Source organism: Labrus bergylta, chromosome 11 (assembly GCF_963930695.1).
Source record: "Labrus bergylta chromosome 11, fLabBer1.1, whole genome shotgun sequence".
NCBI classification, from domain to species: Eukaryota; Metazoa; Chordata; class Actinopteri; order Labriformes; family Labridae; genus Labrus; species Labrus bergylta.
Genome location: NC_089205.1, coordinates 3,058,144 through 3,071,955, shown reverse-complemented (window position 1 = coordinate 3,071,955; position 13,812 = coordinate 3,058,144). Strand labels below are relative to the sequence as shown.

Genomic DNA, 13,812 nt, shown 5'->3' with positions numbered 1-13,812 from the left:
TGGCTATCTAAGGAGATATTAAATATCCTTATCGATCTGATACTTCTCAAAAATCTGTGATCAGATCTGAAGCATGAGATGATCATCTAGGAGAAGATCTATGTGATAAACAGAGTTCATGAAGAGCTGCAGATCAGAGATAAAAACAGGTGACACAGGTGAGGAGAGATTCTCAGTTTTCTGCTCAAACGATCAGCAGCAGTGATATGTGAGAACACAGATTCATGATTAACACAAATTCAATCACTCAGAAACATGAAGGCTGTTTGTTTCTCACACACACAAACACACACTCTCTCTCTCTCTCTCTCTCTCTCTCTCTCTCTCTCTCTCTCTCTCTCTCTCTCACCTGTGCGCGTGTTGATGCTGAAGAAGTTCTGGGGGTTTCCGCTGATGATCTTGTAAGTGAGGCGGTCGGCCGGGGAGGACAGGGGTGTGGCGTCGGGGTCTTGGGCGTAGATCTGGATGACGGAGACGTCTCTGGGGGAGTTCTCTGGAACTGAAGGTCGGTACAGAGGCTCCGAGGTCAGAGGAGCGTTATCGTTCACATCCTCAACCTGAACGAACACCTCGATCGACGCAAACTGAGGGACCACGCCGTGGTCACTGGCGTACACAGTCAGCCAATAGGAGTCCTTGGTCTCGCGGTCCAACATGTCAGTGGTGTAGATCATACCTGATGGAGGAAGGGTAATAATGTATTCAATTATTGGTGCCAAGAAATCATTTTTTGTCAATCAAGCATGTATTTATATCATCAGATTTTTACTAGATTCTTGTTGATGTTTAAACTTTTGGTATCGTATCAACAGTAATGCAAAAATCTTTCACGTCATTGGTCGTTTTTTGGAGGACTGAATTATTTTATTCTGAGTAATCAAAGAGAATCAACTACAATCTACAATAACACTCCCACACCTGATAGTTAACGTGTTAAATATACCTGAAGACACAGCTGTTTAACACAGCAGGCAGACAATGTGTGTGTGTGTGTGTGTCTGTGTGTGTGTGTGTGTGTGTGTGTGTGTGTGTGTGTGTGTGCGTGCGTGCGTGCGTGGTGCGTGCGTGTGTGTGTGTAGTGCTCTTTATTAGCCATCTTAAGCAGTAACATTGTTTCTGCTTATTAGACCTAGAGGCTGATTCCTCTCGTCAAAAAGCACTTGTGTCCATGTGGACACACACACACACACACACACACACACACACACACACACACACACACACACACACACACACACACACGCGTGCAGACACAGGAGTATCTTAAGCATGTAAGTGTAGCTGTTAGCCGCTCCATTTGCTCTGCTGCTCTAATGGAGACCATCATGAAATATTCACTGACCGGCTCACAGAGGAGCTACACAGCTATTACTGTCACACACACACACACACACACACACACACACACACACACACACACACACACACACACACACACACACACACACACACACACACACACACACACACACACACACACACACACACACACACACACACACACACCAGTCTGTTAGTGTGATTGGGTTCCTAAGGTGTAGTCTCTGCTGATGAAAAAATAATTCACCTTTATTCTCAAAGTAATGTTTTAGTTCATCTGTATATCAGTTTTAATTAAACTGTAAATGATTCTCTCTCTCTCTCTCTCTCTCTCTCTCTCTCTCTGAAGTGATCTGGAGTAGCTGAAGTATCTGACTGTAGTAGTAGTAGTATTAACAGAATTATTAGTATTATTGTTCTAGAGTAGACTGATGTTCAAGCAGCTTTGTATGAATGTGGGAAAACTGTTCATTCAGAGGGCAGAAGAGGAGTAACATAATCTGCTGTGATTTCATTATTGATCCTATCTAACAATGCTGTTAAAGGTTTCTGCCTGTTAGTGCAGCAACACACAAACATTTTGGCCAAAAGTCCTTTAACAGGATAGCTGCAAGCTACACCCAAAGCTCCTTAAAATTGGACACTGTCTCCTGAGGAAACATCTCGAAAAACATATCAAAAATAATTTAAAAAAGGACATACAATAACACGTTTTAAACCAAAAACAGAAACTGTAGAGTTCACAAATCAATGTTTGGTGGATTAATCCTGGTTTTTAATTCCCCCCGCCCTCCAAGGTGTGACTGAGTGTCTGGCCTGAGGCCTCTGCAGGTATCTGGGGAAGAGCTCTTCAGTGAAACAAAGTGAGTCTCAGGCCTCATGTTGAATTAGGAGGAGATTAATTAGAGCAGTAATTAGTGTTCTCTCTAATCCAGCTGCAGGAGAACATCTCCTCTCTGCGTTACTACAGGAGAACACCTCCTCTCTGTGTTACTACAGGAGAACACCTCCTCTCTGTGTTACTACAGGAGAACACCTCCTCTCTGTGTTACTACAGGAGAACACCTCCTCTCTGTGTTACTACAGGAGAACACCTCCTCTCTCTCTGTGTTACTACAGGAGAACACCTCCTCTCTGTGTTACTACAGGAGAACACCTCCTCTCTCTCTGTGTTACTACAGGAGAACACCTCCTCTCTGTGTTACTACAGGAGAACACCTCCTCTCTGTGTGTTACTACAGGAGAACACCTCCTCTCTGTGTGTTACTACAGGAGAACACCTCCTCTCTGTGTGTTACTACAGGAGAACACCTCCTCTCTGTGTTACTACAGGAGAACACCTCCTCTCTCTCTGTGTTACTACAGGAGAACACCTCCTCTCTCTGTGTGTTACTACAGGAGAACACCTCCTCTCTGTGTTACTACAGGAGAACACCTCCTCTCTCTGTGTTACTACAGGAGAACACCTCCTCTCTCTCTGTGTTACTACAGGAGAACACCTCCTCTCTGTGTGTTACTACAGGAGAACATCTCCTCTCTGTGTTACTACAGGAGAACACCTCCTCTCTGTGTTACTACAGGAGAACACCTCCTCTCTCTCTGTGTTACTACAGGAGAACACCTCCTCTCTGTGTGTTACTACAGGAGAACACCTCCTCTCTCTCTGTGTGTTACTACAGGAGAACACCTCCTCTCTCTCTGTGTTACTACAGGAGAACACCTCCTCTCTGTGTGTTACTACAGGAGAACACCTCCTCTCTGTGTTACTACAGGAGAACACCTCCTCTCTGTGTGTTACTACAGGAGAACACCTCCTCTCTGTGTGTTACTACAGGAGAACACCTCCTCTCTCTGTGTGTTACTACAGGAGAACACCTCCTCTCTGTGTGTTACTACAGGAGAACACCTCCTCTCTCTCTGTGTTACTACAGGAGAACACCTCCTCTCTGTGTGTTACTACAGGAGAACAAATTGGACACTGTCTCCTGAGGAAACATCTCGAAAAACATATCAAAAATAATTTAAAAAAGGACATACAATAACACGTTTTAAACCAAAAACAGAAACTGTAGAGTTCACAAATCAATGTTTGGTGGATTAATCCTGGTTTTTAATTCCCCCCGCCCTCCAAGGTGTGACTGAGTGTCTGGCCTGAGGCCTCTGCAGGTATCTGGGGAAGAGCTCTTCAGTGAAACAAAGTGAGTCTCAGGCCTCATGTTGAATTAGGAGGAGATTAATTAGAGCAGTAATTAGTGTTCTCTCTAATCCAGCTGCAGGAGAACATCTCCTCTCTGCGTTACTACAGGAGAACACCTCCTCTCTGTGTTACTACAGGAGAACACCTCCTCTCTCTCTGTGTTACTACAGGAGAACACCTCCTCTCTGTGTTACTACAGGAGAACACCTCCTCTCTGTGTTACTACAGGAGAACACCTCCTCTCTCTCTGTGTTACTACAGGAGAACACCTCCTCTCTGTGTGTTACTACAGGAGAACATCTCCTCTCTGTGTTACTACAGGAGAACACCTCCTCTCTGTGTTACTACAGGAGAACACCTCCTCTCTCTCTGTGTTACTACAGGAGAACACCTCCTCTCTGTGTGTTACTACAGGAGAACACCTCCTCTCTCTCTGTGTGTTACTACAGGAGAACACCTCCTCTCTCTCTGTGTTACTACAGGAGAACACCTCCTCTCTGTGTGTTACTACAGGAGAACACCTCCTCTCTGTGTTACTACAGGAGAACACCTCCTCTCTGTGTGTTACTACAGGAGAACACCTCCTCTCTGTGTTACTACAGGAGAACACCTCCTCTCTGTGTTACTACAGGAGAACACCTCCTCTCTCTGTGTGTTACTACAGGAGAACACCTCCTCTCTGTGTGTTACTACAGGAGAACACCTCCTCTCTCTCTGTGTTACTACAGGAGAACACCTCCTCTCTGTGTGTTACTACAGGAGAACACCTCCTCTCTGTGTTACTACAGGAGAACACCTCCTCTCTGTGTGTGTTACTACAGGAGAACACCTCCTCTCTCTGTGTGTTACTACAGGAGAACACCTCCTCTCTGTGTGTTACTACAGGAGAACACCTCCTCTCTCTCTGTGTTACTACAGGAGAACACCTCCTCTCTGTGTGTGTTACTACAGGAGAACACCTCCTCTCTCTCTGTGTTACTACAGGAGAACACCTCCTCTCTGTGTTACTACAGGAGAACACCTCCTCTCTGTGTGTTACTACAGGAGAACACCTCCTCTCTCTCTGTGTGTTACTACAGGAGAACACCTCCTCTCTGTGTTACTACAGGAGAACACCTCCTCTCTGTGTTACTACAGGAGAACACCTCCTCTCTGTGTGTTACTACAGGAGAACACCTCCTCTCTGTGTTACTACAGGAGAACACCTCCTCTCTGTGTTACTACAGGAGAACACCTCCTCTCTGTGTTACTACAGGAGAACACCTCCTCTCTCTGTGTTACTACAGGAGAACACCTCCTCTCTCTCTGTGTTACTACAGGAGAACACCTCCTCTCTGTGTGTTACTACAGGAGAACATCTCCTCTCTGTGTTACTACAGGAGAACACCTCCTCTCTGTGTTACTACAGGAGAACACCTCCTCTCTCTCTGTGTTACTACAGGAGAACACCTCCTCTCTGTGTGTTACTACAGGAGAACACCTCCTCTCTCTGTGTTACTACAGGAGAACACCTCCTCTCTGTGTGTTACTACAGAAGAACACCTCCTCTCTCTCTGTGTTACTACAGGAGAACACCTCCTCTCTGTGTTACTACAGGAGAACACCTCCTCTCTGTGTGTTACTACAGGAGAACACCTCCTCTCTGTGTGTTACTACAGAAGAACACCTCCTCTCTCTCTGTGTTACTACAGGAGAACACCTCCTCTCTGTGTGTTACTACAGGAGAACACCTCCTCTCTGTGTTACTACAGGAGAACACCTCCTCTCTGTGTGTGTTACTACAGGAGAACACCTCCTCTCTCTGTGTTACTACAGGAGAACACCTCCTCTCTGTGTGTTACTACAGGAGAACACCTCCTCTCTGTGTGTTACTACAGGAGAACACCTCCTCTCTGTGTTACTACAGGAGAACACCTCCTCTCTGTGTGTTACTACAGGAGAACACCTCCTCTCTGTGTTACTACAGGAGAACACCTCCTCTCTCTGTGTTACTACAGGAGAACACCTCCTCTCTGTGTTACTACAGGAGAACACCTCCTCTCTGTGTTACTACAGGAGAACATCTCCTCTCTGTGTTACTACAGGAGAACACCTCCTCTCTGTGTGTTACTACAGGAGAACACCTCCTCTCTGTGTGTTACTACAGGAGAACATCTCCTCTCTGTGTGTTACTACAGGAGAACACCTCCTCTCTCTGTGTGTTACTACAGGAGAACACCTCCTCTCTGTGTGTTACTACAGGAGAACACCTCCTCTCTCTCTGTGTGTTACTACAGGAGAACACCTCCTCTCTGTGTTACTACAGGAGAACACCTCCTCTCTCTCTGTGTTACTACAGGAGAACACCTCCTCTCTCTGTGTTACTACAGGAGAACACCTCCTCTCTGTGTGTTACTACAGGAGAACACCTCCTCTCTCTGTGTGTTACTACAGGAGAACACCTCCTCTCTCTCTGTGTTACTACAGGAGAACACCTCCTCTCTGTGTTACTACAGGAGAACACCTCCTCTCTCTCTGTGTTACTACAGGAGAACACCTCCTCTCTCTCTGTGTTACTACAGGAGAACACCTCCTCTCTCTCTGTGTTACTACAGGAGAACACCTCCTCTCTGTGTTACTACAGGAGAACACCTCCTCTCTCTCTGTGTTACTACAGGAGAACACCTCCTCTCTCTGTGTGTTACTACAGGAGAACACCTCCTCTCTCTCTGTGTTACTACAGGAGAACACCTCCTCTCTGTGTTACTACAGGAGAACACCTCCTCTCTCTCTGTGTTACTACAGGAGAACACCTCCTCTCTCTGTGTGTTACTACAGGAGAACACCTCCTCTCTGTGTGTTACTACAGGAGAACACCTCCTCTCTGTGTGTTACTACAGGAGAACACCTCCTCTCTCTGTGTGTTACTACAGGAGAACACCTCCTCTCTGTGTTACTACAGGAGAACACCTCCTCTCTCTGTGTTACTACAGGAGAACACCTCCTCTCTGTGTTACTACAGGAGAACACCTCCTCTCTGTGTGTGTTACTACAGGAGAACACCTCCTCTCTGTGTGTTACTACAGGAGAACACCTCCTCTCTGTGTGTTACTACAGGAGAACACCTCCTCTCTCTGTGTGTTACTACAGGAGAACACCTCCTCTCTGTGTGTTACTACAGGAGAACACCTCCTCTCTCTGTGTGTTACTACAGGAGAACACCTCCTCTCTGTGTTACTACAGGAGAACACCTCCTCTCTCTGTGTTACTACAGGAGAACACCTCCTCTCTGTGTTACTACAGGAGAACACCTCCTCTCTGTGTGTGTTACTACAGGAGAACACCTCCTCTCTCTGTGTGTTACTACAGGAGAACACCTCCTCTCTCTCTGTGTTACTACAGGAGAACACCTCCTCTCTGTGTTACTACAGGAGAACACCTCCTCTCTCTCTGTGTGTTACTACAGGAGAACACCTCCTCTCTGTGTGTGTTACTACAGGAGAACACCTCCTCTCTCTCTGTGTTACTACAGGAGAACACCTCCTCTCTGTGTTACTACAGGAGAACACCTCCTCTCTGTGTTACTACAGGAGAACACCTCCTCTCTCTGTGTGTTACTACAGGAGAACACCTCCTCTCTGTGTTACTACAGGAGAACACCTCCTCTCTCTGTGTTACTACAGGAGAACACCTCCTCTCTGTGTTACTACAGGAGAACACCTCCTCTCTGTGTTACTACAGGAGAACACCTCCTCTCTCTGTGTGTGTTACTGCTGCAGGACACACTACCTTATTTCACCACATTCACACACTGATGGCTGCTATGTAAAGTGTCCATCAGTATTAACTCATCCATTCATGCAACATTCACATTTCACTGAGGGTTCTCCGCTGCCTCTACCACTGAGTGCTATACCCGACAGCTTTTCTGCCAGCTTCCTGTCTTTCTCTTTATTTTCATCCTCATTAAAATGTCTGTATATACAGTATGTCCTTAGTTTGAAGACTGAAATAAACAAGTGTATAATGGCTCAAAAAGGACAGAATCTATGCAACATGAAGATTACATTACCTCAAAGATTACATCAAAAGAAACAGGCTGCAAAAATCCACAATAAGCACAAAACTCCAAAATAATAAAATTCATACAGAGCAAATATGCTGCAAATTTTCGAACAATGCAAAGTCAGAAACGAACCCACAGAACTAATGCAACAGAAATCACACTGAATGTCATCCGAGCAGAATATGGTGAAGGCCAGTGTGTGAGCCGGAGAGCGAGCTAAGATTATCTCTGATTCTTTTATTCACTCAGCCTGAAGGGCTGCACGCTGCTCATTTCTCAGATACTCACAGAATCAGTGAGCTTCAACATTTCTGACCTTCACTTCTACTTCTTCACTCTGCTGAGCAGGTCAAACTGTTTCCCTGACACAGACATACAACTCTCCAGAGTACACACAAAACACACACACACACACACTAAGAGTTAAAGTGAAAATCTGTGAGAGCAGCAGAACGAAGGTTGCTTTCAAGAATTCTGCTTCAGTACACAGACAAGAGGCGCTGACAGGCTGATAAATTAACAAACACCGACTCCAACAATATACCATCCCTGTGCAAAGAAACCTTCATTATGTACACACCTGTATGTGACAAAAGGAGAGGAACACGAACACACACACACTCACACACACACACACACACACACACACACACACACACACACACACACACACACACACACACACACACACACACACACACACACACACACACACACACACACACACACACACACACACACACACTGACAGTCCTGTGAGTCTGAAACAAACAGGTTCAGGTTTCTCTGAGCTGCTTTCAGCTCTGTGATAAAATATAGTGAGAGTGAGTCAGAGAGAGTGAAACACAACACACACACACACACACACACACACACACACACACACACACACACACACACACACATAGATTTTTTTAAATTATTCTATCAAAAACCTGAAGATGAATTGTCTTTAACACACTAAAACATGTGGTCATTTGTGTATTTAATTTGTAAAGGAAAACTGCATTCAGTTTGAGTTATTTTTCATTTATTATCTATACGGCTTTTCACATTCGGGGTCAATCAATCAATCAATCATTATTTGTATAGCGCCAATTCATAACAAGTGTTATCTCGAGACGCTTTACAAAAGAACGGGTAAAAATGTAAATAAGAATGGGATGGGGGAGATGGGATAATATGAAGGAAGGATTTCTACATTGTATTTCTTGAGTTCCTGTTGACCACACTTAAAGATCGCAGGGGGGCTGGAGGCAATCCCAGCTGTCATAGGGCAAGACGCAGGGTACACTGGTTGCCAGTCAATCCCAGGGCTGACATATAAACCCTTCTCACACATACGGAAATCTCCTGACAAACTCCGGAGAGTAGGCTACCCGGAGGGGCTACAGGCTATGTGTGAACGGAAATAGCCAAATTTTTCAAGCCGACCCGTAATTTCTTTCCGTAGAATATCCGAGTGAGCTGATGTCTGAACGCTGCCGCATATATTCCGGAGATTTCACCTCGAGCCAATGGAAAGAGAATGACGTTTATATAGTGACCGGCTAAAGTGTCTGCACGCGACCTCTACATCTCTGTGCACGTAATTAAATGTCTGCATTCTGTTTTCTGTTGGTCAGTATGTTGTTCTCCTCTCTTTTGTGGATGTTGTCATTCCATTGGATTACACATAGCATTTATATAAAGACAAATATTCTCATTATAACGTCGTGTAGCGGACTCTGTTGCTACGGTTGCTACTTCCACGTTGTTTATTTACGTCACGTCTTATGTCGGGAAATCCCCCCGACCCCCCCTCCCCTCTGACAGGGAAAGTCCCCCGCTGTGAGGAGCATATGTGAACAGCTAGGTCAGGAGAATCTCCAGAGAAGTCCTCCTGTAATTATCTAGATATTATCCGGAGTGCATATGTCCGGCTTATGAGACAGACAAAGAGCATTCTAGTGTAATAACATTATAAAAAATCATTGTCCTCATGTGTAATATGGGATTTTACATTTGTATTGCTGATTGTGAAATGAAATAAAATATTGTAATGTTTGACAACAAAGCATCAGTACCCAAACATACAGTTTACAAGACAGTAATTTTTCATCAAATAAGGGGGCTGCTTCCTATGTTCTGGTAGAACACATATATACTAGTGTAAAATGCTGATAGATGCGCTGTCACTAGAAGCTCAGCTGCCACTATCACCTACTGCATGCTACATGATGCTATAAAAAATTCATTGTGTATTGCAAGCAGCTGCTTCACTGGATAAATAATGCTGGGTTACACAGAGATGTGGACCAGTCTGCTGGCTCCACGTTTTCCCATCTTTTCTCCTTCATGAGGTCATAATGGTGCAAGTAAAGAAAATGGCGGTATACTGTTCAGTAAATAAAGACTCCTTAAAATAAGACAAGTGACCAGAAGAGAGCTACTCGAAGGCTGTGGGTCTGTACTTCACAACTCTCAGTGTTAATGGAGGCTGAGAGCTCAACTAGAGGATAGGAAGCTAGCAGGATTACAAACTCCACATGGTGAAAACAAATGGTACTAAAAGAGCTTTACAGCTTCACAGGAACTGCACAACATGGACTTCAATGAACACAAATGAAATCATCACACAGGAAGACCTTTTAAACATTTTTTCTCCCTTAGAGACGCATAAAAACTGACTGTCTTATATACCGGGGAGACTTATATTACAGATTTACAGTATACTGTGTCTATATCTTTGTGAATAGATATTCTTTTGTATATCAGATTTGAGAGGGTATATTTTCTCTTTCAGACTCTGCCTGCAGGGTCCTGCATCAGTCACACATTCTCCCAATCTGTGCATGTGTGTGGGTGTATGTGTGTGTGTGTGTGTGTGTGTGCGTGTGTGTGTGTGTGTGTGTGTGTGTTTTAGGGGGCTGCAGGGATGTTCAGGTTGTCCTTCCCCTGCAGCAGGATTATCACCTGAGATCCCCTGCTAGCATTAGAGAGATAAAGTGAGGTTTGTGTGTGTGTGTGTGTGTGTGTGTGTGTGTGTGTGTGTGTGTGTGTGTGTGTGTGTGTGTGTGTGTGTGTGTGTGTGTGTGTGTGTGCGCCTGTGTGTGTGCGCCTGTGTGCGTGCCCCTGTGTGAGAAGTGAGAAAGTGAAGTGATGAGGGTATGGTAGGTAATAAAGAGGCTTCTTGTGGTATAATGATGTCAGGATGATTTAAAGGCATAGAGCTGCTTTTATTTTTTATTTTAAGGGAATCCGAAATATTTTTTGTCTCTAAAGCCAGGCATACACTTTGTGATTGTAAAAAAGTTATCTCACACTGTGTCAGTGAATTGTTTAAGACACACAACCATAGCTCAGGTTCAATTGGCTGGTGGCTCTGTGCTCACTGGGTGAGTGTGTGCAGTCGTGACTAGTTGGGAGCAGCTGAGATGGTCATGATCAGCAGTCATTCCCCTCTGTACACTACACACTACATCTGGCTGCTATTCAGCAGACTAAAGGCCCTGACACACAAAGGAGATCGTCGGTGAGCGGTCATCGCCCTAGTTTTTGCGGTGTGTCAAGCGCTGTTGTTACCCGTTGGCTGATCTCTCTAATTGGCTGTTCCTCTGCCTATTCTTTTATTTTTCCACTAAAGTGGAACTTTTTATCAGACATTATTCTTTATTAGAAGTACCTAGAGTGATCAAGAGACAGCGGTGTGAAAATGGCCTGCTCGTATAACATGAGGCGCAGCCTCAGTTGACCTTCGTATATATATCAGGGCCTTTAAGAATCAGTCTTGTGATTAAAAAATATGGTCTACATCGTTCTGAAATCTTACTATAATTGCCCGGCTCAACCTGAAACACATGAGTCAGAGGAGAAAGTGATTCTCAAATACAGGTATACACAGGTATGTATATAGGTATACACAGGTATGTAAAGAACATATAAAACCTGCTGCTCTCTGTTCTCCTTAATAAGAGACTAACATGATGAAGAGACAATGTGCATCTCAATTATCTGTTCAGATTTGTATCAGCTGGTTTGGAACAGAGTTTGGTGGATCTGACAGAGACAGGTGTGGAGAGAGACTGGTACAAGGTGAAGCAGGAGAACATGAAACAGAGTGCAGGTTTACAGCTGGGACATGTCACATGATGGGGATGAAGACTGTGAGGAGGAGAGGAGGAGGAGGAGGGAGACTCGAGATATTTCATCATCTTTATTTCTTCTTCATGCCCTCTGATTCTCAGAAACAGGAAGTGAGGTCGCCTCAGGTGTGATGATGTAACTGGCTGCAGTCTGAAGGTCTCTCTGAGGATTTTTGATTTCTGCTTCACAGTCAGATGTTCTTTTTCATGTCACTTCACTTTTGTTGTCTGATCAAAAAAAGAACTTTTATGAGCAGAATGAAGGAACCACTCATCTCTCTATGGACATGTCTCAGCCAATCAGAGTGCAGAAGCTGCCTTTTCATCTTTATCCCCTTTACCCCCCCTCCTCATCCTCTCTTGTCCTCACCATCCTCCTCCTGTGCATCCATGGGCATATGTTGGGGGAGTGGGACTGACCACCCAGGCCCCCAATGGAGACGTGGGCTCTTGACTCTGGTCTTGACTCAAACTTATAAAAGATGTAAATAGGACATTGTTTAATTTGTTGTTATTGTTTGATTTACAATTGTTTTTAAACCTGTAACACAGTTATAGTTATTTAAATATATAATAAAATCCAACATTATTGATACCTCTTTGATACCATGGCAACAACAATACAAGTCCGAGACACCCAATATACGGACGTTTTATTTCTTGTTTTAAATGAAAAATATTGCAACACCATAATGTCAAAATTGCAAAGTGTCGATGATTAAAAAATAGAGTTTTCATTTTTAAATAATAAAGGAGCATAATGTTAACGGCCTTGATTTAAATCACCTGACATCACTCTGATACCTCACCTTTCCCAAAATCACTTCATGGTTATAAATGAAGCGTGTGTGTGTGACTCTGTGTGTGTGTGTGTGTGTGTGTGTGTGTGTGTATGTGTGTGTAATGAAGTGTGTATAATTATGCAACACACACACTCACAGGCTGACCTGAACTGCACTAACACACATTCATAACCACATGTTAACACTTATCTTCATCAGCTCTATCATGTTGTTGTTTTGTAGCTTCAGGCCCCACACACACACACTCACACCATATACACACACACAAACACACACGCTCACGCACACCGTTTGTGTTGTAGTTTGTAGTTACATAACAAACTGACTCAATGTGTCTGTTGTTTTCATTGAGATTCATTGTGTGCGTGTGTGTGTGTGTGTGTGTGTGTGTGTGTGTGTGTCTCAGTGACTCATAGCAGCAGTGTGTTCCCTGCACATGCTCAGATTCATCCTGACTTTGTGGAGATGAAAATCATCAGTGATGTCTCTCGACCTGCCGGGACATCTACCTGTTGTCTTGATCATAATACACAACACGTGGTTATCTCTGTTTCTTAATGTGGCCCAGGACACATGAGCGTTTACATTATCAAACCAAAATAGACAAATGAGTTCCAGACCCCCTCAGTCAGTGGTCTCAGGATGCTTTGGGGTGCGGCGGTTCACCTGTGATCTGAACATCCAGGAGGGATGTTAAAGACAAACAGTAAACCTTCGTCAGCTGTTTTACACACTGTCTGACACATGGTTCTGTTTATCATTGTTTGACTTTGGAGTGCTCATTCTGCTCATTCTGCTGCATCAGCATCAAACAGCAGCACGACCAAAGCTGAGGAGGAAGAGTCTGCATGCTGCAGCAGCAATAACACAAACTAAGAAAAACTACAACCACAGAGACTACTGAACAGTCTTATGTTAGCCTGACTTTACATTGAATCCTGCTTTAATGATCTGCTAAAGATGTCCTGGAGTCAATCAGCTGCATTCAGCAATTAATTACTTTTTTGGGGGGGGGGGGGAAACATCAAATTTAAAGTTAATCACACCAACAGAGAAATATTAAATCATCCAAAAGCCCATTGGTGTTCATCCCAGGACGATGAGCAACGAAGCATCCAAAAATCAGTACACACACACACACACACACACACGCTCGCACACACACTCACATAGAGCCAGAGCCGGCCGGAACCCTCTTAGTTCCCTAGGCAAGATTTAGCTGGCGCCCCTTGTATTGCAACCAACTCTACAACCAATCACAATGTTCATACACTTAAAAGAAAACTGGCATTCAGTATTATGTTTTACAGATTATCTTCATTT

General features: G+C 44.3%; 1 protein-coding gene across 1 annotated transcript in view; it reads right to left on the bottom strand.

The window, feature by feature from the left end:
- The window catches only part of fat3a (FAT atypical cadherin 3a), a 151,370-nt gene that overhangs the window by 79,690 nt on the left and 57,868 nt on the right, over positions 1–13,812 (bottom strand). The window contains exon 3 of the mRNA XM_065959912.1: positions 350–676. Within this exon, the coding sequence (XP_065815984.1) occupies positions 350–676 (327 nt within the window). The remainder of the gene's footprint in view (positions 1–349; positions 677–13,812) is intronic.